This window comes from Pseudophryne corroboree, chromosome 11 (genome assembly GCF_028390025.1).
Source record: "Pseudophryne corroboree isolate aPseCor3 chromosome 11, aPseCor3.hap2, whole genome shotgun sequence".
Taxonomy (NCBI): Eukaryota; Metazoa; Chordata; class Amphibia; order Anura; family Myobatrachidae; genus Pseudophryne; species Pseudophryne corroboree.
In genome coordinates, this window is record NC_086454.1 from 224,555,755 (window position 1) to 224,582,417 (window position 26,663).

Here is a 26,663-nt window from a genome sequence, read left to right on the forward strand (position 1 = left end):
ACCGGAGGACATTTCCACAAAAGGGGGTAAATAAAATCCCGCTTGATCGGGTAACAACACAAGGGAGAACACACTCTGCACTAGGACGCCAGTGTTAGAGTATATTGGAGACATTGTTATATATCTTTGCTTCAACAATTAGAATTCAATCTACGGCACTAGCGGCAATTAGAAGAGCTATTTGAATACTCTCTATATAATAAGAGGATATCAAAATTTGTATCTAACGGCTGAATTCAATTTTATTAGAACCAGTATATACTGCAACATATTGAATGATAGGTGACAGCTTAGAACTGTTACAATTTTTATGGTTACATTTTTTGATTACTGTTACATTATTAAATGTGATATTTTGTATTAGTAAAATATATTTTTTATATTATTAACAAGTCTCCTGGTTTTTCTGAGTGAAAACAGACATCCATTTATTAATCATTGTGTTCTTAGGCACTGAAGCGCACTGTGTTCTTAGGCACTGAATCCCAGAACTAACTGCAATAATGACAAGGGATGATCTAGACAATGTGGCAATTACAGAGTCATGGTACAATGAAAATCATGACTGGGACATAGCTATACCGGGATATACTTTATTTAGGAAGGACAGAATTGGAAAAATCGGAGGAGGGGTAGCAATGTATGTAAAAAATGCCATAAATACTACATTAATACAAAGTATTGAAGAAAAAAACTGAGGCCCTTTGGGTGACCATAGAAACAAGGGAAAAGTTGATTATTCGTATTGGCGTGATATACAGGCCACCAGGTCAGGAAGAGGAACTTGACAAGAACCTATTGCAGGACATAACTAAAATGGCATTAAAAGGAGAGGTAATAATCATGGGAGACTTTAATATTCCTGATGTAAACTGGGAGGTGTCTGTTGCTAGTTCCACTAGAAGTAGGAACATTTTAAATTCCCTTCAGGGAGCATCCCTCCACCAATTGGTGAGGGAGCCCACTCGGAAAGACGCAATATTAGACTTAATACTTACAAATGGAGACAGATTATCGGACGTAAAAGTGGGTGAAAACCTGGGATCCAGTGATCATCAAGCAGTATGGTTCAGCATTAAGACAGAGACTGACTCGTCCCATACAAAAACAAAGGTGTTGGATTTTAGGAAGGCTGATTTTGTAGGGATGGGAAAATGTGTAAGCGATTCTTTGGCAGAGTGGAGGAACTTGGAAACAGTGCAGGAGAGGTGGGAAACATTAAAATGTGCAATATTGAAGGCAACAGACCTTTGTATCAAAACTGTTAGGAAAAACACAAGGAAAAGGAAGCCAGTGTGGTTTGCAAAAGAAGTAGCAGATATTGGCCCTCATTCCGAGTCGTTCGCTCGCAAGGCGAATTTAGCAGAGTTGCTCACGCTAAGCCTACGCCTACTGGGAGTGTATCTTAGCTTCTTAAAATTGCAACCGATGTATTCGCAATATTGCGATTACAAACTACTTAGCAGTTTCAGAGTAGCTTCAGACTTACTCGGCATCTGCGTTCAGTTCAGTGCTTGTCGTTCCTGGTTTGACGTCATAAACACACCCAGCGTTCGCCCAGACACTCCCCCGTTTCTCCGGCCACTCCTGCGTTTTTTCCGGAAACGGTAGCGTTTTTATCCACACGCCCCGAAAACGCCGTGTTTCCGCCCAGTAACACCCATTTCCTGTCAATCACACTACGTTCGCCAGAGCGAAGAAAAAGCCGTGAGTAAAAATACTATCTTCATTGTAAAATTACTTGGCGCAGTCGCAGTGCGAATATTGCGCATGCGTACTGCGATGCGAAGAAAATTACCGAGCGAACGACTCGGAATGAGGGCCATTGTGAGAGCAAAAAAGATGGCTTTTAGGAAATATAAGCAGACACAAAATAATGAAGACAAAAAGATATATCTTGTTAGACAGAAGGAGACAAAGAAGGTAATCCAGATGTGCAAAGGCACAAGCTGAGGAGAAAATGGCCCAGTCAGTGGGTAAAGGAGGCAAAACTTTTTTTAGGTATATAAGCGAAAGGAGAAAAACAAAAGGCGGAATTATAAAACTAAAGACGGACACTGGGAGTCTTGTTGAAGGAGACAATTTAATAGCAGATCATCTTAATGATTATTTTTGCTCAGTATTTACTACTGAAAGAGAGGGGAAGGGGCCACAGTTAAGTTGCAGGGATATTCAGGAAAATGAAACAAGTACATTTACAGAGGAGAAAGTCCTAACAGAACTCTCAAAGCTGAAAGTGGACAAATCTATGGGGCCAGATGGGATACATCCAAGGATACTAAAAGAACTTAAAGAGGTGCTGGTAGCACCATTGACAGAATTATTCAACCAGTCATTAGCTACAGGAGTAATTCCAGGGGACTGGAAAAGAGCAAACGTAGTCCCACTGCACAAAAGTGGAAGCAAGGAAGAGGCAAACAACTACAGACCAGTGAGTCTTACATCAGTAGTAGGGAAATTGATGGAAACACTCTTAAAAGAAAGACTTGTAGATTATCTCAAATCCGGCAATTTACTGGATCCCAAACAGCATGGATTCACTGGGGGGAGATCATGTCAAACAAATCTTATTGACTTTTTTGATTGTGTGACTAAAGTGATGGATAAAGGTGGAGCCATGGATATAGCTTATCTAGACTTTAGTAAGGCTTTTGACACAGTTCCACATCGCAGACTGCTAAATAAACTTGAAAGTTTGGGATTGGATATTAGGATTATTGAATGGATAAGATCTTGGTTGAAGGATAGAAAACAGAGTTGTGGTAAATGGAGTGCATTCACAGGAGGGAAATGTTACCAGTGGAGTACCCCAGGGATCTGTACTTGGACCAGTGCTTTTTAATATCTTTATTGGTGACATTGCAAATGGCATTAAAGGGACAGTATGCCTTTTTGCAGATGACACAAAGGTATGAAACAGGGTAGACACACCAGGTGGGGTAAAACAAATGATTGAGGATCTAGGTAGACTAGAGGAATAGTCAAGAGTCTGGCAATTACAGTTTAATGCCAAAAAATGCAAAATCATGCACTTGGGTCTCAAAAATCCTAAAGCTAAATACAGTATTAATGGCACTATACTGGAAACTACTGAGAAGGAAAGGGATCTAGGAGTCACTATTTCAGATGACTTAAAGGCAGGTAAGCAATGTAACAAGGCAATGAGGAAGGCTAGTCAGATGCTTGGCTGCATTGGGAGAGGAATCAGCAGCAGAAAGAAAGAAGTAATAATGCCACTGTATAGGTCATTGGTACGGCCTCATCTAGAATACTGTATTCAGTTCTGGAGGCCATATCTTCAAAAGGATATTAATACATTAGAAACTGTACAAAGGAGGGCAACTAAAATGGTGCATGGCCTACATCACAAAACATACCCAGAAAGACTGAGAAATCTCAATATGTATAGTTTGGAGCAGAGAAGGGAAAGGGGGAACATGATAGAAACTTTCAAATATATCAAAGGTTTTAACAAAGTCCAGGAGGGAAACATTCTCCAAATGAAGAGAAGCAATAGGACACGAGGACATGCACTGAGACTGGAGGGGGGGGGGGGGTTCAGGGGAAATTTGCGTAAAAATTATTTCACAGAAAGGGTAGTGGACAAGTGGAATAGCCTCCCATCAGAGGTGGTAGAGGCTAAGACAGTAGAGCAATTTAAACATGCATGGGATAGACATAAGGATATCCTTACAAAGAAAGAAGGATCAAATAAGGTTAGAGATAAAAATAATATTAAAAAAAAAAAAAAGTGGCAGACTAGATGGGCCAAGTGGTTCTTATCTGCCGACAAATTCTATGTTTCTATGACACTTTCTTATTTATTTAGCTGTACACAAAGGAGACCCAGTCGCAGCATAGGCGGCTGTGTGACTGGTGCATCTGTGTTCACTGAGCATCTGTGTTCACTATGTGTTTATTGAGCGGCACTGTACACTAGTAGCGTCTGGATCCACTCAGCGTTCGCTCATCGCCAACGTATTGATCGGTCCTGGAAGCGAGGCGGGTCTCCCTGTATCCCACTCTGAGTACGGGTAATACAGCACTAAGTCTCTATCTACCTGTTTAAGTATAAATTGTTAGATTAGTGCCTATTGCATATGAGTCTGTATACATTTACTGTTGTTTCTTTCGCAATGCGTCTGAATACGGTAGATCTGTTTAAACATGATTCAGTAATATGTTCTCCTACATACTTGAAATTTAGTTGTAGTTGATGATGTGCTCATATTGCTTATTATACTAATGTATAACATGTGACTGACTGCTACTGTGATTGCGGACTTTACTATATTCTGTCAGTTTAGTTCTATTCCGATCCTCAATGCTAGTGCATGGGTAGGGTCGGATTGTATGTCACTTTAAAAAAGCTTGAAGTGATTATAGTCACAAATTCTGTAGTACACTGTGGAAGTGTTGATTATTTATCATGTCTAAGAGCGGCAAAGGTGAGGAAAATACACTCACAGCAACGCCAACATTCAAATCATGTTTGTCTTGCAAAGCTGTGTTATCCTCTTAGGATTTGGTTCAGGATGGTTTGTGTGTAAATTGTTTTAGCTTTCACCAGGGGTTCTTGAAAAATAAAAGACAGATTCAGGTGCAGGTTGATCCACCTTGGGCTATGTTTGCAGAGACTTTATCCAGTATAGCTGAAATGATAATTCCTCCAACTCTTGTACCGGGGATAGGTTACACGATTAACCCTTACATGCAGCTTCCCACTTGTTGTGTATCACTTCCAGCAGCTGCCTCTCAAAAGAAACAAGCTGATAAGCCGGTGGTAAGTAAATTTTTATCCTCACAGGCTACACATGGTTCAGATGAGGATTCATCGGAAGATGAAAGCTCAATTAATTCTACTTCGGCATACAAAGACGAAGGTCTCTGCTCAGTGGATATAGCAGAGTTAATTAAAGCAATGAAAGCCATTCTATCCTTAGAGGATTCAGCAGAGCCTGTGTTAAAAACCAAGACACCTGTGTTTAAACATCCCAAAACAGTTAAGACTGAGTTTCCAGGGTCAGATCAGCTGACGGAAATCATGGAAGAGGCTTGGCCTACGCCTAATAAAAAGTTTAGAATTCCTAAGAAATGCAATTCGATTTATCCTCTTCCAGCTGGAGATTGTTTAAAAAGGGAGGTGCTCCTAAAGTAGATATGCATGTAATTCGATTAGTGCGAAAATCTACATTACCTTTGCCTTCAACATCATTAAATGATGTCACGGATAGGAGAGTTGATGGTTTTCTAAAAACTATTTTTTTCCCTGTCTGGGGCAGTCATAAGGCCAGCCATGGCTTCAGTTTGGATGGCAAAGGCAGTGGCTGATGCATTGGAGGGGGATTTTTCAACAGCATCTAGAGAGCACAAATCCCATATAGCACATATAAATGTTCTTAGAAGAAGCAGCATTGGATATGGGTACTATTGCTCCCAGGGCAACAGCTTCAACAATAGCTGCTCGTAGAGCAGTTTGGCTACGTACATGGAAATCTTATTCAGAATCTAAGAGGGTTTTGGAATCTTTGCCCTTTTATGGAGATATTCTTTTTGGTAAAGAAACAGACCCCAAGAAAGTAAAGTTTCCTTCCACATACAATTTCAACCATAAAGTTCCAGCTTTTCGATAATACTAAAAAGCACTGGGCTACCAGAGGACCGGTTGGGAAGACAGATGATAAACCATCAGCCTCATGGTGCGCGTGCCTCCACCTGGGGGATCCCAGGGTGGGGGGCCGACTTCTTCAGTTTGCACAGATCTGGTAGCAGTCTGCAACAAATACCTGGGTGAAGGAAGCGGTCATCCCTAGGTTATGCTTTTGACTTCAAGAAGCACACTCCTCGAAGGTTTTTTTTGTACCAGCACATCTCGGGTACAGATGAAGGCCAGGGCTTTGCAAGAGGCATTTCAGAAATTGCTTCTGTCAGGAGTAGTCATTCCAGTTCCTCATGCACAACGAGGACAGGGGTTTTATTCCAACCGGTTTTTAGTTCAGAAGCCAAATGGGTCATTTCGGCCCATTCTCAATCTCAAAGTGCTGAACAAATACATTTGGGTACCTCGGTTTCAAATGGAGACTTTACGTTCTATCATTTTGGCCATGGAGCCAGGGGATTATATGGTATCCCTAGATACACAGAATGCTTACCTACATGTTCCTATAGCACTGTCCCTTCAGTGCTATCTCAGGTTCGCTATCCTCCAACAGCATTTTCAGTTCCAGGCCCTACTTTTTGGGTTAGCCACAGCCCCCAGAGTATTTACCAAGATTATGGTGGTAATGGCAGCTTATCTCCACCAGCAGGGGATAAAGGATTTTTCTATACCTCGGCGTTCTTTTAATCCTGGCAGTCCAAGGAATTGCTCCTATGTCTTCTGCAATCGACAATAACGTGTCTGCAGAAGCACAGGGGGTTCACAAATTGGGCAAAATCGTCTCTGGTTCCGTCAAAGCGGATGACTCACTTGGGGGCTGTACTGGATTCAAGTCTTCAGAGAGTAATGTTACCTCCGATCAAGATATCTAAGGTTTAGTCAAGGATTCAGGACTTGCTACACAGTCAAAAGGTATCCATTCACGCAGCGGGTGATGGGTTTGATGGTGTCAACATTCGACATGGTGGAGTATGCACAATTCCACTCGAGGCCTCTGCAGTGTCTGATTCTTACTAAATAGAATGGTCAGATGATGAAAACACTGACTACGGTTCTTATGATAGAAGTAAGAAGGTCATTAGCCTGGTGGCTACAGACATCCCATCTGGACAAGGGGAGACCTTTTGGATACCAGAATGGGAAATTCTGACGACAGATGCCAGTCTCCAATGCTGGAGAGCAGTCTCAGGAAGGTTGTGTTTTCAGGGCCAATGGACCAAGGAAGAAGGTTGCCTGCCAATAAATATATTGGAACTTCGGGCCATATACATAGCACTGATTCAGGCAAAGGACACTCTTCGGGGAAACCAGTCCAAATCCGCTCGGACAATGAGACGGGAGTAGAGTACCTCAACCATCAGGGAGGAATTCGCAGCCGAAAAGCGATGAAGTAGGTAAGTCACATACTAAAGTGGGCAGAACTTCATCATCCAGGCTTGTCCGCAGTGTTTGTTCCGGGAGTCCTAAACCGGGAAGCGGACTTTCTCAGTCGACACGCCATTCAGGCAAGCGAATGCGCTCTACACCCGGAGGTCTTCCAGACTCTAGTAGACAAGTGGAGGTTGCAAGAGAGAGATCTCATGGAGTCCCGTCTGAACAACAAAGTTCTCACATACGGGTCAAGAACAAAGGATCCCAGATCGATCTTTGTGGATGCCCTGTCGGTGAGATAAGACTTTCATCTGGCCTATGTGTTTCCTCCAATCACCCAGGGTGGTGAGAAAGATAAAGAAAGGGAAAGGTGCCGTGATACTAATAGCTCCAGCTTGGCCCAGAAGGCATTGGTACACAGATTTGCAGAGAATGTCAATGGGATGCTCCACTTCTGCTCCCTCAATGTCCAGATCTACTGATGCAGGGTCCTTGTTATCACAGACATCTGGATCGACTGTGTTTGACGACGTGGCTCTTGAAACCTCTATCCTGAAGTCAAGAGGATTCTCACAACAGGTAATTCACACTATGTTCAAAGGAAGGAAACCTTCCTCAGCTCGAATTTATCACCGACTATGGCAAACTATATTCATTGGTGCAGTGAACCGAAAATGGACCCTAAGGCTTTCAGAGTTTCCTGGGTCTTAGCATTCCTTCAGACAGGAATGGATAAAGGTTTGAAGGTGGCTTCCTTGAGAGTGCAAGTGTCGGCATTGACTGTATGGTTCCAAAAGAAAATTGCCAATTTACAGGATGTGGTTACTTTTTTTTCCAGGGACTGCTGCGCATTCAACCTCCTTTTGTTCCTCCTACAGTGCCTTGGGACTTAAGTCTAGTCCTGAAAGCCCTTTAAGTTGCCCCATTTGAACCACTTAATAAAGTGGATCTTAAATGGTTGACAGATAAAGTTCTCTTTCTACTGGCTATGGCATCAGCTAGAAGAGTATCAGGTTTAGGGGCATTATCACGTCGTTCTCCATTTCTGGGCTTTTTATCCAAATAAAGCAGTTCTCAGAACTAGATCTGGGTATCTTCCGAAGGTGGTGTCTAAATTCCACCTTAATGAAGACATTGTAGTTCCGGCTTTCCAGATACCGGGCCTTTCTGCGGGAGATTCATCGCTGGACGTGGTCCGTGCATTAAGGATCTGCGTGGATCGTACCAGTGCCATCAGAAAGACAGATTCTTTCTTCATTCTCTACGGATTTCACAAGAGAGGATGGCCTGCTGATAAGCAGACACTGGCAAGATGGCTTCGGATGACGATTTCAGAAGCATATTCTCAGGCTGATCTCCCTGTTCCGGCTAATGTCTCTGCTCTCTCTACTCGTAAGGTAGGTCCATCATGGGCAGCACAACGTGGTGCTTCAGCAGAACAGATATGTAAGGCAGCCACATGGTCTTCAATTACCAGATTCATAAGACATTATGCCTTGGATACCTTTGCCTCTCATGACGCTGAATTCGGGCGAAGGATTCTCCTGTCCAATCAAGAGTGTCCCCACCAATAAATTGCTTTGGGAAATCCCATTGTTATCCTGTGGATAACCTGTTGACCCTGCCGGAGAAATATACGTTATGGTAAGAACTTACCGTTGATAACGGTATTTCTCCACAGGATCCACAGAGATCCCACCCTGACGCACCTGATTCGAGGATCCTTTTACTCTCTAACCTCTTCCTTCTTGAAAGGAAGGGTGTGCATGTGTTTTCTTATCGCCTGATTAGGGCCATCTATGATGCTCCTGTCTTGAGCTTTGGAATACAATGATTTGCCTGAGCCAGGAGGCGGGAATATATGGATGGGTCCTTTGCATGCTGGGAGGCCGGAAAGCTTTGACCGATTGGTGCAAATCCGCTGTCGCTTCATCATATCCCATTGTTATCCTGTGGAACCTGTGGACTTAGGAGAAATACGGTAATCAACGGTAAGTTCTTACCATAACGTATATTTCTCATTTCACTTCACCAATTTAGACTATTTTGTGCAGATCCATCACTTAAAATTCAGATAAAAAAAAAAATTCAAATGACAGCTTGTAATGTAAGGGTTTTAAAATGTATTTATCTATAAAAGGTGTATAGGTATTGATAAAGTGTACGCACTGCGGGTACTTTATACCGTCAGCGCTACTTAAGGTTTAAGGTATAACATTGTTGCAGTACTTTGCTGTTAAGGGTTTAAAGTGTAATCATATCATTGCATTGTATCACGAATAAGGTTTAAAGGTTATCAATTGTGTGTGCGCACGCTGTGTGTACTCTGTACACTCAGTGCGGCGTGTGTACGCCAAGTATGTACCACGTGCGGGACTCTGTACACAAATAGCGTACAAAGTGCGTAGCACGTGTATTCAGTCTAGCGGCTCCACGGTAATAGTGTATCTAAAGGTATAGCTTTTCGGTCTAAGATAATATAGACATTATCAATTGGGAGCTCGTCCAGTACTTCCTCATACCCGCAGCCTAGCACATTTATGCAGACTTTATCTATCAGCAAAGGGCGGAAAGGTATCCCCTGTAAGCCTTCTCTTGGTCAGTGGATACACTAGTGCTAATTAGATAAGCGTCTGCCCTGCATGGTTTGAAGGGATGCTGGAGGGATCCGTAAGGGAAGAACGCAAAGCTATTTTAAAATCTGTAAATTTCTGTTTGGCGCCAAATGCGCACGCAACACACGCATACACCTGTATTTTGTACTTTGCATATCTGCTCGCATTATTGCCGTAAGCATTGATTACTACATTCATTTTGACCTGTACTGAGAAAATTTGTTGCTATTTAGTTTAAATATAGAGTTAATCTTTAAAAAATAGGTGTAAGACGCACACACAGCCTGGCCTAGTTGTAAAAGTTTATACAGTAGAAACTGTGTGTAGTGTTAAGTGAGCGATTATAGTTAATATCGCTTACATTTATAGAAGTGTGGGATTTGTAGTACTGCGGATGTACGGCCTTTGTACACGTGTCTCGGACAAAGTACGGGACTGCGTACGCTACGTAAAGGCCTACGCACGTGGCGTGTTTACGCAACATGCGTAAAGTGTACGACCGCTAAGTACAAATTACACAATAGCATTGTTTTAGTTTAGGCGCGAGACGGTAGCCACGCGATAATAGCACAAATTTGTTCAGTTTCCAATATTTAGCTTAAAAACCTTTTTTACTGTAGTACCTCTGGAGAAAGCTATCAGTTAACAGGAAAAGTTATTTTTCTGATCAGAAAACTATAGAATGTTAGTGTGGGCTGAATAAGGTGTGAATGTATTGAACCCCGCTTGGTGAACTTGGTGATCTTGGTGAAACTTGGTGAAGCACGGTCTACGTGAAAACGTGGTGAGCACGGTCCAGGTGAATACGTGCAACGGAGTGTGATAAAGTTTTCGTGGTATTACGCTCCGGCTGTTTTAGAGCACAGTGTGGAGACTCCAGTGATCCTACCACTTATAGATAGCAAGTGTCTATAAGCGGTACGATTGGACCGCACGGTTGTATGGGCAATACGTGACGCAACGTGATACGAAGTTTTGCATAGGAAGCACATGCAAGCGTGATTTGTGTAAAGTAAAGGTTTAGGGAGTTTTCGCTGGTCTCTCAGGAAAATCTCCAGAGGCTGATATTCACTGGGTACCTAAAGGCCCAGGGGATATAGGCCGAAGTAGGGCCTGCAACGGCTACACGTGTCTGCTAAAAAAGGCGGATCCGTGATACTCGGAGCAGGAGAAGTTAGTGGAAGAACTTTGAGGACTTCCACCGGTAGACTACTGTGTTTGGTGCATTTTAGGAAGTTTTCCCGTGTTAAAAAGGTCCACAATGGAAGCCAAGTGCACAACACAGGGACGTTCCTCAGTCAGGGTTCAGACTGCAGATTTCAGACCCAGGGGGTCAGCTCGGTTAGTAATGTGGGGGAAGTATGGTCCCCACACTGAGACCTTTTGTGATGAATGGACACGAATGACTGTGGGGGATAAAGCACCATTTCCAGGGATAGGTAGTTTTGACTCAGAGGTATTGCATAATCTAAGGCTTAGGATATGTCTGTTAAAGTCCCGAAAACAAAGGATCAGACACAAACTTTTTACATTTATGGCAGCAAGGGGGCGATATGCAGAGGGAACTAGCTTACACAGCCGGTTCCAAACCTAGCAGGAAACTGATGGCAACCGCAACACCACCACCGTATATCACAGGGGAGAAAGTGGCTACAGACAATGACATACTGATATATGCTAAGAGTAAAATTGATAAATGTAGTAATGATGATAAGAATTAACTTAATAAATGTATCCCATCTTAAACTTCCCTCAGGAATACGAGCAAGAAGATGAACCCAGCACGATATCGGCACTTTTTCCAGCAGCCACCATACAGGACACCCAGGTGGGCACGGCCCAACCGGTAAGAGCAGTTTTAAAGCCCCCTAGTGGAGGGATAAGTGAGTTCGTGTCCACAGGTAAGTACGGTACAGTACATTATGCAGAGACAATTGCACCTCACATTATAGAAGCAACCCAAAATGATGTAATTGAACTAAATCCTGTCAGGGTGATCGCAGTCCCCAATGTGAGGACTGACGCTCAGGGAATCACTACCGTCAGGAACATTGCTATGCATTGTCCTTGGTCCCGGACAGAATTGAGGACAATTATGTCTGAATTTCCAGATCCCAGAAAGGATCTAGTCGCATGCCAGAGGTTTATTAAATAATTAGGTAATGCCACCGAACCCACAAACAAAGATTGGCGAACAGTGCTACGAGTATGTCTACCTTCCAATATTGACCCTGCAAAATGTATTACTGATTGTAAATTAGACGCAGAAGTACCTCTCACTGAGGAGTACACTCAGGAGAATGTACGACAAATCAATTTGCAATTAGGAGTATATTTCCCTACTGTTGTCAAATGGAACAAAATCTTTTCCATAAGACAAAAAGAAGGTGAAACGGCATCTGAATATTTCCACCGAGCACTGCAGGAAATATCTAGATACACTGGGATCGAGGACATTAACGAAAATATACATCACAGGGAGGTAGCTGTGTCAGTATTAATGGACGGGTTAAAAGACACACTAAGAACCAGGGTACAAACCTCTCTACCTAACTGGAGAGGTATCTCGGTGGCTGCATTAAGAGAGTCCGCTATCGAGCATGACCGTAATATCCAAAGAACCAGGGAAGCACAGGGAGAGCGGTTGATGGTGATGAACATCTAAGCACTGGAAGAAGCATCAACTCGAGCAAAACCCCAGCCCCTGGCACATGGAGGAAGCCAAGAGTTTGTTATCTGTGTAAAAGGGAAGGGCATTATGCCAGCAACTGTAACAGCAAACAAAAATTCAGACCCCCTAGACAAGAATACGAGCAAAGTTATGATACACGTAATTGGGATCAGGGATCACATAGGAAAAATTTTGGCCCGCACCTGTAGTCTGCAGCCAGTGAAGTTGAGTGCTAGCCTTGGTAGTAAACCTGAGGTCACAGTTGATGTAGCTGGTAGATCATTCCTTGTAGACGCAGGGGCGGCCAGGTAAACTCTGTGATTTATCTTTAAAGTTTCCTCTTCATCTCTGACGTTCACCGACAGATTTACAGCTCAAACGTCACATATCTACTCGGTCTTTTCAGAGGTCTGCCCAACCCCAGTATATCTCACCAGCATCATTGTGCCTGGCCATGCACAGAGGGTGGAGAGTGGAAATACTGGTGAAGGGAGACTGTGCAGAGATACCGATAGACATGATGGTGTGACAGCCTGATGGTGAACGCAAATCTGACAAATTTTCTTTTTATTATTCTCTCTCTCTTTTTTCATTTTCTATGGATGGTTTATTTCACACAACAGTTAAACACATTGTAATACAGGATTTATGTTCCCTACAGAAAGGTCGCTGACTCTGAAAGAATAGCGTATCACTGGAGTGTCTGTTCCGGGAAGACTGAGAGGCAGCACTGTTGAGACGGCACCTGAGCACGGAGAACAACAAGACTAGAGGCGGTTGTCGTACCAGATTTCTTTTTCTTTTTTATTATTTTCTCCATCTCCCATTACCCTCCTTTCCCCCCTTCCTTGCTCCTTTTTCTCTCCCCTTAACAAGATGGACTTACCCCAAGAGACTGTGTTCCGGGTTTTCCTGTTGACCCTGTTGTTGACCAGAGCAGTCTGTTTCGGTGAGAGTACCAGAGAGGTCGAGAAAGGATCTGGAATGGGTTCTGATGGCAAGGACGGATTGATAGAATTCCAAGAGCAACACATCCACCGAGCAAAGGCGAGTATCAGAAAACGATCTGGTAGTCTAAAAAAAAAACTAGGAGGCATTGTGAAGGGTTATTGGCTGAGGAAAATTGTATTTGTAGAAACTGTGAAAACATAGTTGAGGACGGGTGCATCCAGAGATGTCAGTCCAGCCTCAATATCAACATGGACTGTCATCCATTGGGGTGGTCTTCTGTTTGCCGGCGGTCGGGCTCCCGGCGCTCAGTATACCGGCGCCGGGAGCCCGACAGCCGGAATACCGACAATTATTTTCCCTCGTGGGGGTCCACGACCCCCATAGAGGGAGAATAAAATAGTGTGGCGCGCGTAGCGCGCCACCGTGCCCGTAGCGTGGCGAGCGCAGCGAGCCCGCAAGGGGCTCATTTGCGCTCGCCAAGCTGTCGGTAAGCCGGCGGTCGGGCTCCCGGCGCCGGGATGCTGGTCGCCGGGAGCCCGACCGCCGGCCAGCCGTAGTGAACCCATCCATTGAGTGATTATCACTCATTAGTGGGTAAGGTTTTAAACCAAACAGAATGCTGGGTATGCTCACAGGTACCTCAAGGTCAGAGCAAGTCAGGACTAGTACCGTATCCTTTAGCAATAGATGAGGTACTTGAATTACGGGGTGGGAGACCGGTGGACAAGAAATTTAATATTTCTAGGCCCCCTAGTTTGAAGCTCCACCAATATCATGTGGATAGATCCTTAGTATGTTTCAATATTTCCAATTCCCGAAAGCCGGGAAATTGGGAGGTGACATGGAATAACCAAACCATGGCATTTTCGCACAGAGCCGATAGGATACCCGTAGACTCTGAACTTATACGCCAAATAGCCGACGGTGGAAGGTATTTTCAGTACAGGTATACTCTAGGAAGTAGGACCATGCGGGTTGGAGAAGTATCACCAGGGTACTGTGCGCATATCATACAGCCTGATACGTGTACTGAACAGATGAGAGAGTTAGGGATAGGATTTTTCACTTGGAAGGTATGCAATATGGTAATGTCATATTCTGTCCCATATGTTCTCCCCGATGATGCATATTTCATATGCGGGAGGAAGGCGTATAAGTGGCTTGCCCCAAACTCAGAGGGATTGTGTTACATTGGAAGAGTATTGCCAGAAGTTATGACAATAACCCATGATAAGATGAAAGACGTTCACCGCAGTGCTCAAGCTCCTTACACTCACACTCACTATGAACACATCGTTAAGAGACACTTTATAGATAGGACAGAGCACGCAGCCTCTGATTTGATCCACGAATCCACCGGGATTCAATTCCTACTCGCGTTAGATATCACCCGTACCGCCAGAGGAATTATAAATTATAGGCGCTAGCGAACCTGATAGATAATATCAACAAGATGTATGATGACACCTTCAGGTATACAGGGAGGGAGTTGCAAGCTTACAAAATGGAACTGATCCAGGACAGGATGGTCCTCAATTATATCACAGCGGTGACAGGCGGGTACTGCGTCACCTTGGCAACTCAGTATGGTGTGAAGTGCTGCATGTATATTACAAACAGCACCGACGACCCAACCGAGGTCATAGATCAAAAGATGGACGATATCTTGCAATTGAAATGGGAGTTCCGAAGGAGACACAACCCTACCCTTACTGCTGTGAATAATGAACTGACCGGCTGGGTCTCATGGTTGAACCCACGCTCAGGTTTAGGAGAATGGGCTCAAAATGTTATCGTGAGTGTAGGAAAGTTTCTCCTTTGTATCCTGGGAGTTGTCATGATTGGTTTGATATTTAGGTGTGTTCGAGTTTTAACGCGGCGCAAGTGCAGTACCAAAGTGATGAGTTTGAGGAGCGGGGGCATTGTTACAACAACTGATTTAATTTATGACCCATTAATAGAGACAATGTTGTGATAAGACGTGATTCCACGGTCCGTTTCTTTCACACGTTTCTCCTTTGTTTTCCCTCAAGCAAAAATACATCCATTCGGAAAAGACTTTGATGAACAATAAATCCATTCGGAAAAGACTTTGATGAACAATACATCCATTCGGAAAAGACTTTTGATGAACAATACATCCATTCGGAAAAGACTTTGAAGTCGTGTCCGGATGGGTGTATCTTTGCTGAAAGTGTTAATCAATCAATACCCAAGAACGATTGCACAAATGTTATGTGAATGTATTTGTGATACGTGTCTTATCTTCATCTCTACAACCTTCAGGTAGTGTCACACATAGTCGATAGGTGATACCCATATATTAGCATTCACATATTCCCCCCCCCTCCATGTATCATCAACTAAATGTGCACCCCATTTGTTGGAACAAGAAGCCGAAAAGAGCTCGGTAGTGTTTGTTGGCCCACTTACAGACCCTTAATACGGGATAAGAAGGATTTAATGTTTACTTCGCAATACCTCAAAGCTTATCTAGAACATGCCCCTCAGACATGGATTTCATACATACATGCTTCTACTTTCTCACAAGGTCATACATTTCCCACCTACACCTCTCCTCCTACTATCCAATCATCTGTAGATATTGTATATTTTTCTGTTTAATGTTTAGATAGTGGCAGTTATTGTTGACTGCCAAAGGGTGGACTGTTAAAGTCGAAAAATATTGTAATACATATGCCTTGTACTAACCCCATGCACATGCCCGCTGCTCGTGCATTCAGTCTGCCGTGCGTGCACATATCCGCAATTTGCGTAGGATCGCTCAGGCGATCTTGCGCGTGATATGGGTATTTACGGGGGAGTTTGTGAGCGCGTAGAGGGTTATTAGAACATTACATATTTAACCCAAATAGTGTACATTGTAGATATAGTTCCCCTAGACCGCATCAGCGAGTATCAATAGTTTAAACAGTTCCAGGACTAAGGGATTCGCCTTTGCATGATAGGAAGGGTCAGACAAACGTTAGAAGGTGATGTCTAGTATCCAGCTGTAGGGTATTTTAAGGGTAACATTCCGGTGTTAGTTAGAGAAAGATCGCATGTTCCAGCGTATAGTTATGTGCAGAAGTAGAATATAGATATTAACTGTATATTATGTATGCGGCGGGAATCCAGTGGATACCACCCACAAGAGCAGTTGGAGAAAGACATCGCCCACCTTTTCAAATCAACCTATGACCTCACCTGTCACATCTCTGCGTCCAATGGACAATGAGATTACAGTGACCATTGTATTGTGTATGTATGTTGTGTATAAAAAGCCCATTTTTGCCTGGCCGGTCAGAAGACTCTGAACGCTATCTGTATGACCAGCGGAGGACCGGCCGGGTTGCGCTTGCGAACATTCTCACGTATGTACATTCTCTGTAGCCATTATTCTGTTTAGATTTACTTGTTAGCCTGTAGTGTATGATTTGTACTGTTTACCTTTTGGAATTAATCCACGGTGGCCTTAGAACCCTGTGGTTTCAACTACAAATCAGTGTTGTGTCTTCACTTTCCTGCAAGGGTTTTAAAGTGTATTTATCTGTAAAAGGTGTATAGGTATTGATAAGGTGTACGCACTGCAGGTATTTTATACCGTCAGCGCTACTTAAGGTTTAAGGTATAACATCGTTGCAGTACTTTGCTGTTAAGGGTTTAAAGTGTAATCATATCATTGCATTGTATCACGAATAAGGTTTAAAGGTTATCAATTGTGTGTGCGCACGCTGTGTGTACTCTGTACACTCAGCGCGGCGTGTGTACGCCAAGTACGTACCACGTGCGTGACTCTATACGCAAATAGCGTACAAAGTACGTAGCACGTGTATTCAGTCTAGCGGCCATAGCGGCTCCACGGTAATAGTGTATCTAAAGTTATAGCTTTTCGGTCTAAGATAATATAGACATCATCAGCCTGGATCCATGGGATACGATCGACTTTTTCATACTTTACGATCCACATGGACTACAATTAGAAAGCATGGCGAGCAAAGAGCCACGCGAAGGGACACGGTGCACTAATTGGGGTTCCCCGTCACTTTACGAAGAAAACAACACCCAAAAAAGTCCTTTTCACCTGTCGACCTAAGTTGAGTCAACCCAACAATCCATACCCGGATCCATGGAGGCTTTGTCATAGTCAGCGAGGTCATTTTGGCTGGAGGGCCACAAATGAGAGGAGCAGGTGCAGACTGAATCACTGGTGGTGGGGCCGCAAGTCTGTCGACTAACTGAGCCATACCCTAGTTAGGGTAGAGGCCCAAGCCGGTTCCTGGGAAGACGGTGTAGCACTAGGGGCATCCTTCTGCGTAGCTGTGGCACAACTGGTACAGAGCCCATTGTGGTCAGGATCCCGTGGAGAGAGAATGTTTACACAAACTATACAAGTGCGTGGTACAGGAGTGTCGGCCTCCTTGTGAGCTCTATTTCTGGACATATTTAGTAGCCAATGCATAGTAAGCTGTCAATCTGACCAGTTACGTGGGTCCACCACACAGGCTCAGGGCGTCCCACCCACAGCGATAGGTTATCAGAAGACACTCTGCTTCCACCCAATGAATACAACAGGCACACACAATGCAGAAATAAATGGGCAATACTCAACACTCCAGCCAGGGATTAGCAGGAAGGAGATTTGTGCCAAAAACCAGGCTGCAGAGAGCGAGGTATGCAGGAGACAAGCTTCTTCCCTGACCCGGTCGCCAGTGCTGTCACCGCTGGCTCCGGGTGTTGGAGTGTCTGCACAGGCATCCCAATCAGACGCCGAACAGAGCGCTCAATAATAATAATAATTTTATTTATATAGCGCTCTTTCTCCAAACAGGACTCAAGGCGGTTTACAGACATCAAAACAATAAACATAATACAGAGGATTAATACAGCAACACACAGGCCACACACATAAAAATGAAAACCTAGAATGCATAGAGTAATCATAATGCAGGATTGGTGTAGGCATTTTGGGTAATAGCTTCCGTGGGCTGTGTATTCCACCCTCACAAGGTACCAGGTGCGGCAGCCATCTTGGGCGCACTGCGTAGGACTACCCTGGGTGGAATAGTCTACCCCTAGAAGAAATGACACAAAATGGGGGTGATTGCAGCGTCCTAATGTTCAGAGTAGGGTACCAACAAAACTATCAGGTCCATGCATTTTCATCCCATCCACAAGCATACCAGATGAGGCAGCCATGTTGGGCGCACTACGGAGGTAAGCCATACATGGGCCCAATGCATACATGGGAGAACGGGCACTAGTGTAGTCTTATGATAGAATCTGTATGAACAATCCATGTGAGGCACATCCTGCCCGCAGAGGAACCATCAGAGGCCTCTATTTGGGGTGCACTGTGTTAGATGCTGCTGGCAGGGTGTGCAATCAATAGAGGTACACCTCACAGGAATGCCACATGGTGGGGTGGAAGTATGCAGTAAAAAGGTTTTTCTTGTTTTGTTTTTTAAAAAGAAAGCACATGGTGAGATCACCTTTGTAGGTAAACAATGAAAAGAGGGAAATTATCATGGTCTAATAAGAGCAGTACGGGGGGAAGGGGGGGTATGAGAATGTGGGGAGCACACCAACATCCGATGAAAACGACCCTGCTGGGCCTGACCTTGGTATCGTTTTAATACAAAACAGGTACTGGTAAAGGTTTGTTCGATGAACTTACAAATTTATCTAGCATTGCATTATTGGCAGCAAACCAGCCTGGAATAACTGGAATAGAATCCCAGCAAATATTAGAGTTCATTTTTGTTTGTTTGGTTTTTTAATTACAATTGTTGGAACCGTATTATCAAACAAAATGTATAAGAAACTGATTTACACCGCGTAAGAATTATGTAAATAAGACATCAATTTAAAAGCTCCCAGTGTGCGACCCGCCTCAAGCGCCCCGCTGCCTGCAAGCCGGCATATTGCCGGGTTGGTGATGTCAGTGGTGACGGTGCTTGGCGATCACATGATCTCCAAGCACCGCCCGTACACAGAGAGTGAACGGGAAACGGATCGCATCGACCTGGCTCCCGTTCACACCGCACAGTGAGCCGGGTTGAAGACGTGTTCAACCCTGCTGATGTCCAGGGTTGAAATACCGTGTCACTCGACCCGGTATTTCAACCCTTGCACTTTTCAGACCGCACCTGAACACAGGTTATGCGCGCTAATGTGCCCATAACCAGTGTTCATAGGTGGCGGTCTGAAAGGGGTATAAGTTGCATGTCCATCAAAACAAGATGTTTGGCCTAGCGTCGGCAGAGCTTCAGTGGCTGCTCATTGGCCACATCCCCCTTCATAATTTCCCCTCCAATCATCTCCCATCAGTGACGTTATATATGAAAGTGGCAGACAAATCACGGTCACGCTCCCTGTTGTAAAATAAAGCTGCGTGACATGGAGCTATCACTTTTGAGGAGCCTGAACCTCTCTGCATGTTAGTTACATGGACAACAATTTTAATAAGCCTCTCTCTGTCATGTAACATACAATCAGACAGGGATTTGACTATATGTTGTGTAAATATTAAGGTGCCAAAAGTTTAATGTTCATATATACAGAGAAGAAAATCCAGCCCTGGTCAGCATGGTTGTTGTGTACATATTTAATTGTATTCAATAAATTAAGTACAATTATATATCAAATGATCTGGCCTTACTGTACAGAACATAGATTTAGGTTTAATTATTTTTTATTATTATACTATTAGTGATTGTATTTGTGACATTTATTGGACTTGATTTAAAGGTCTATGTATCAATAATCGCATACTCAAAGCAATTTGTCCTTGATATTACCACTCAGAATTTCAGTGCAGTATGCGATTACACCGGGAAGATGTATGAGCAGCCTGTCCCTGCGATGTGCTGAGTGGTAGCTAGGACTCATTTGCATGTGTGGTTCCGTTGACCATGCATGCGAGGCAGCCTTTGCCAGGGAAGGTTCCCAGAGAACCCTCTGCCAGCTAAATCTGCGATGGCGTTAGCTGCAGGGGCCCAGCTCGGGAATGCTTTCATTCTGGATCTTGGTAATTCTGACAGCATTGCATCCCCCATGGAAACCTATGGGGGCTGCAGTTGCTGGCAGGAATGGAGGCATTGCAGCAGATATGTCCCTCTGTGATGCATGGTGATGATGCTAAGTACAGGTTGAGTATCCCATATCCAAATATTCCGAAATACGGAATATTCCGAAATACGGACTTTTTTGAGTGAGATAGTGAAACCTTTGTTTTTTGATGGCTCAATGTACACCAACTTTGTTTAATACACAAAGTTATTAAAACTATTGTATTAAATGACCTTCAGGCTGTGTGTATAAGGTGTATATGAAACATAAATTAATTGTGTGAATGTACACACACTTTGTTCAATGTACAAAGTTACAAAAAATATTGGCTAAAATTACCTTCTGGCTATGTGTATAAGGTGTATATGTAACAAAAATGCATTCTGTGCTTAGATTTAGGTCCTATCACCATGATATCTCATTATGGTATGCAATTATTCCAAAATACGGAAAAATCCGATATCCAAAATACCTCTGGTCCCAAGCATTTTGGATAAGGGATACTCAACCTGTATTTGCGGTTATCCCCCGAAACAGTTTTTGGTTAATTAGCTGCAAATAATGATAAATGGGCCCCATGGGTTCTTATTTATTATATCTATTATATGCTTAATGCTATTGTCCTACATAATGTAAAAGTAACTTTTGATCTTTAATATTTTTTTTACTCTTACTACTACAGACAACTTGAAACCACCACCAACATATGGGTGTATTAGACAATTTCTTGTTAAGAGACTGTTTTATATATTTTCTTACATTTTTAGATGTCTGTACTTTGGTAATTGCAATAAGGTTTCATTGTTTTATGTTCATTTAAACTTATTATAGTGATTTACTGAACTCCGTGTGCGCAAACAAACCAAACAACTCAATCTAATTACTGCGCCTGTAACAGCAGTTAAAATATACAATTACTCACCTACTCAACCTTATATTAGAAAAGGTCTCTCGTACATCATCCTCATCATCGACAGCAGTTTTAGCTTTCTTAGAGACTACAATTGAAACTTCATCCTCTGAACATCCACCAACCCAAAAAAAAGGGGACAAAAGGCAAAAATATATACATGAAATAAAATTTCTGCTTTGCCAAATTCTATGTATGCAGTAATACACCAAAAAGAATATAAAAACCAAACCTCCAGTAGGTGCTATTGTAAAATTCAATAGATAAAAAGTTATCAGAAGTTAGCGAATGAAGGCTGATGGGTATATTCAATTGAATTCGGATCCATTCCGACATTCATTTGTCTGAATGGATCCGACCTGGCCTATTCAATGGAGATCTCAATTCGACTTTTACAAAAGTTGAATTGAGATGCGGGGGGTGGGGGGGGAGCCGCGGGCAGAGGGGGGAGAGTAGCACTACAGCAGCAGCTATATAGCCGCTGGTGTAGTGCTGCTGTCCCCCATCTGCCTGTGGCTCTCCCCTGTCCCTCCTACCTCACAGCCGCCGCTCCATCACCCCTGTCACAGCCGCCGTCGCTCCCCGTCTCCCCCTCTCTCACAGCCGCCGTTCATGGCAGCGTCCACCCGGCTACAGCAAGCGAGGTCTCACTTACTGGAGCCGGGTGGACGCTGATGTGTGCGGCGGCTGCCCTCCAGCGCTGCTCACCATGTCCCCGCCTCAGCTCTCCCTGTCTCCGGCGCTGCTGTCCCCATCTCACTTCGACTTTTTTTAAAGTCGAACTGAGATGGTCGAAAAGGGGGCCAAAACCTGTAGGTTTTTGGCCCGGTTTCGACACAAGCACGTGGATCGGCAGCTATTCCGTTGTTCCACATGCTTTTCGACAAGTCGAATTCATGGACTTGTCGAAAATTTTTGGGTTATATTGAACAGGTCGAATCACGATTCGACCTTAAAAAGTCAAAAACTGCCGTCTTTTTGACAGACGGCAGCTTTCGACTTCAATTGAATATACCCGAGTCTTGCATCTGTCATGTGACACTAGGACTTTCAGCTATTCACAAATATCAGCCATAGGAACATGGTATGGACACTGCACGCTATGATGACACTGATATGATTGGATCTTATGGCCAACTTGTGACAGGTAAAAGAACCAGTGCACCACATGCCCTTTTTGACAAGGCATAGTATCATCTAAAAAAACACAAAGTAAAAACTGTATCATAAATATCTATCAAATGCTGAGCTTTACTCAGCTGACAAATATCTGAAAAAAAAAATGTCTATTTGGCTAAATAAGTCCTCTATTTTATTTCTTATTAAAGAGGAGGCTATTCAAAAAGAGGTAGAGGAGATAGAAAAAAATAGGATTTTAAATACCTACAGGTAAATCCTTTGCTCGTAGTCCATAAGGGATATTGGGGACAGATTAGTACGATGGGGTATAGACGGGTCCAAAGGAGCCAGTGCACTTTAAATTTCTTCTACTGGGTGTGCTGGCTCCTCAACCCTATGCCTCCTCCTACAGGTCAGTTATAGGTAAAAAAGTGCCAGAAGGAGAATGGCATTCTTGAGAGAAGCAACATAACAATAATTATGGTGAGATGTACACACCAGCACACCAAAACATAACCGGGCCAGCAACATTAACAGCAACAGCTGAACAGGTAACACATAACAGAGAACCTGCAGAAAGTCACCACACAGAGACGGGCACCTAATATCTCTTATGGACTACGAGAAAATGATTTACCAGTAGGTATATAAATCCTATTTTCTCTAGCATCAATAAGGGATATTGGGGACAGATTAGTACGATGGGGATGTCCCAAAGCTTCCAGAATGGGCGGGAACGTGCAGAGACGTCTGCAGTACCGCCTGCCCAAACTGGGTATCCTCTTTGGCAAGGGTATCAAATTTGTAGAACTTCACAAAGCTGTTCTTCCCCAATTAGGTAATAGCTCGGCATAGTTGAAGGGCCAAGACTCCATGGGCAGCCGCCCCGGAAGATCCCACCGATCTCGTAGAGTGGCCCTTTAGAGACTGTGGAACAGGTAAGGCTGTTGACACATAGGCTTGTTGGATAGTAAGCCGAATCCAACGAGCAATAGACTGCTTTGACGCAGGGCAACCCTTCTTCTGCACATCATACAAACAAGGAATCCGTCTCCGCGTTTCACTTGAATCAACCTATTGTGATCCATCCAGTTCTGGCACTTCTGCCCCTCCAGACGCATTGGATGCAGTGCGAGCCTTGAAAATCTATGTCAAGAGGACGGCTCGCCCAAGGATCCACGGCTGATTGAACCCAGACGTGGCTTAAGAGTCGAAGACGTGCCCCCACCCTCCACTCCCTCAGTGGAGCCCCAGCGTCATGCGGTGGATTTAGTAGAAGCCGGGGAGGACTTCTGCTCCTGGGAACTAGCCGTAGCAGGAATTCTTTTCCCTCTACCCTTATCTCTGGTGAGGAAGGAAGAGCCCTGATCTCTTCTGGACTTAGGCGACCGAAAGGACTGCATCTGATATTGTGGTGTTTTCTTTTGTTGTGGGGGAACATAAAGGTAAAAAAGTAGATTAACCCATGGTAGCTGTGGAAACCAGGTCCGCGAGACCTTCCCCAAATAAAACCTCACCCTTGTAAGGCAAAAATTCCATATGTCTCTTTGAGTCGGCATCACCCGTCCATTGGCGGGTCCACAGGGCTCACCTAGCAGAAATCGCCATGGCGTTGGCTCTTGAACACAACAGTCCAACGTCTCTCATATATAAGACTGCGTCTTTAATGTGACCCAAGGTCTATAAAATGCTATCCCTATCTAGGGTATCAATGTCAGCTGACAAGGTATCTGCCCAAGCTGCTACAGCGCTACAAACCCAAGCCGACGCTATTGCCGGTCTGAGCAAGGCACCCGTATGTGCATAAATTGATTTTAAGGTAGTTTCATGTCTGCGATCAGCAGGATCCTTGAGGGCTGCCATGTCTGGAGACGGTAGCGCAACCTTTTTGGACAAGCACGTTAAAGCCTTGTCCACCCTGGGTGAGGATTCCCACCGTAACCTGTCCTGTGCAGGGAACGGATACGCCATAAGAATTCTCTTGGGAATCCCTGGACTCTGCTTTGTCCAATCTCTTATGTAATAAAGACACATTTGCATTTAAAACATTCCACATATCCAACCAATCATGTGTCGGCGTTGCCGACGGAGACACCACAATCATCTGCTCCACCTCCTCCTTAGATGAGCCTTCCGCATCAGACATGTCGACACACACGTACCGACACCCCCACACACTCAGGGATATATCTATATGGAGACAGTCCCCCAATAAGGCCCTTTGGAGAGACAGAGAGAGAGTATGCCAGCACACACCCAGCGCCACCGGATACTGGAATAAAATCCCAGTTAGTACAGCGCTTTTATATAAATATATAAATACACTCACTGCGCCAATTAAATGTGCCCCCCCCCCCTCTTTTTTGCCCTCTGAAACCGTGTTCAGCAGGGGAGAGTCCGGGGAGCCAGCTTCTCTGCAGTGTGCTGTGGAGAAAATGGCGCTGGTTAGTGCTGGAGGATCAAGCACCGCCCCCTCACCGGCGGGCTACGGTCCCGCTCAAATTATTTATACTGGCGAGGGTTTTGAATATACCGCCTCTGCAGTGTCTAATCTATTTGCCAGTGTCCCTTGAGGTTAATATTGCTGCCCAGGGCGCCATCCCTGCGCCATGCACCCTTACAGTGCCCGCTGTGTGTATATGTGTGGGAGCAATGGCACGCAGCGTTACCACTGCGCGTTACCTCAGTGAAGATCTGAAGTCTTCTGCCGCCTTTGAAGTCTTCTTTCTTCTTAATACTCACCCGGCTTCTATCTTCCGGCTCTGTGAGGAGGACGGCGGCGCGGCTCCGGGACGAACGGCGAGGGTGAGACCTGCGTTCCGACCCTCTGGAGCTAATGGTATCCAGTAGCCTAAGAAGCAGAGCCTATCATTTAAGTAGGTCTGCTTCTCTCCCCTCAGTCCCACGATGCAGGGAGCCTGTTGCCAGCAGTGCTCCCTGTAAATAAAAAACCTAACAAAGTATTTTTCAGAGAAACTCAGTAGAGCTCCCCTGCAGTGCACCCAGTCTCCTCTGGGCACAGGATCTAACTGAGGTCTGGAGGAGGGGCATAGAGGGAGGAGCCAGTGCACACCCATTCTAAAGTCTTTAGAGTGCCCAGTCTCCTGCGGAGCCCGTCTATACCCCATGGTCCTTATGGAGTTCCCAGCATCCTCTAGGACGTAAAAAAAAAAAGAAACACACACACACCAAATTAGTGAAACATTTGGAAAAATTGCGTGTCTGACAGGACCGTATGCTCCCCCTCCTCTTCAGATGAAACATCAGAGAGGTTTGTAGATTGTGACGAGGAAGCAGCACGCTTAGAGGGCCCAGGAACACAGGAATGACCTGGGGTAGTTTCTGTCTAACCAGAGACTAATTTAGTTGCTGCAGTTTGTTAGCCAAATTTTCCTTCCAAGGTAGATTAACCATAGGGACAATTTCTGGTGGTAGTGGCACAGGTGGTCCCATAGGGGGCGCAAGGCGTACCACCAGAGTACCCAGCAGGGTGGTGAACGCAGCCCAATGTGGCTCCTGAGTAGGTGCAGGAGACTGACTGGGAGGTGCATGACAAGTATTACACAGACAATCATACAACACTTCTCCTCCTAATAAATCCTTGGAGCATGCTCTGCATGATGCATGAGCTTCCACAGATTTACTGGCCTTTCTGTTAGACATTTTGATATTGTTCAAGTCAAATTACTTTCCAACAAATATTTAAAAAGCCAGCTCTAATATATACTGTGGACGCCTGCGCATCTTACTACCATGTGCTATGAATGTGCGCTATACATCGCAAAACACTACATCCCATAAAAGAAAACAATACACCCACACATTATCTGAGTTCCAAAGCTCATTGATATATATTTGTTATTAAAAGGATATGTATTCAATACATCACAATGTACAGTATATATATAGTTACATGGTAATAGTTTACACAGTAAGCATTTATTACACAGTAAGCATTTATTACAAACTAATTCAAATACAGACACGGCCAGCAATACATAACCATCTCCCTCAATGCACTTTATAATCGCTCCAGTTTCTCCATCTTTAGCTGTGCCTCAACACCAGCTAACATCAGCAAAATATTACCAACACTCCATCTCGCTCAGGACCCAGTGGAAAACAGAGACTTCTGTGTGTGTGTTCAGCAATACACTGAGAGTTGGGGGTGTGCACAGATCTCTTGTTATTAGTCTAGGGGAGGGAACTTTCTCATTCATGATGAGTCATTGGTCAGTTCATATGCAAGCAACGTCCAGCTTTGATGGTGTAATTACAGGAGATAGCCACTGGCAC

The 26,663-nt window shown here is 44.2% G+C and overlaps 1 protein-coding gene across 1 annotated transcript in view; it reads right to left on the reverse strand.

Annotated features, from left to right (window-relative positions):
* CENPT (centromere protein T) overlaps window positions 1-26,663 on the reverse strand; it is a 575,308-nt gene that overhangs the window by 334,838 nt on the left and 213,807 nt on the right. Inside the window, exon 5 of the mRNA XM_063945279.1 lies at window positions 21,261-21,357. Within this exon, the coding sequence (XP_063801349.1) occupies window positions 21,261-21,357 (97 nt within the window). The remainder of the gene's footprint in view (window positions 1-21,260; window positions 21,358-26,663) is intronic.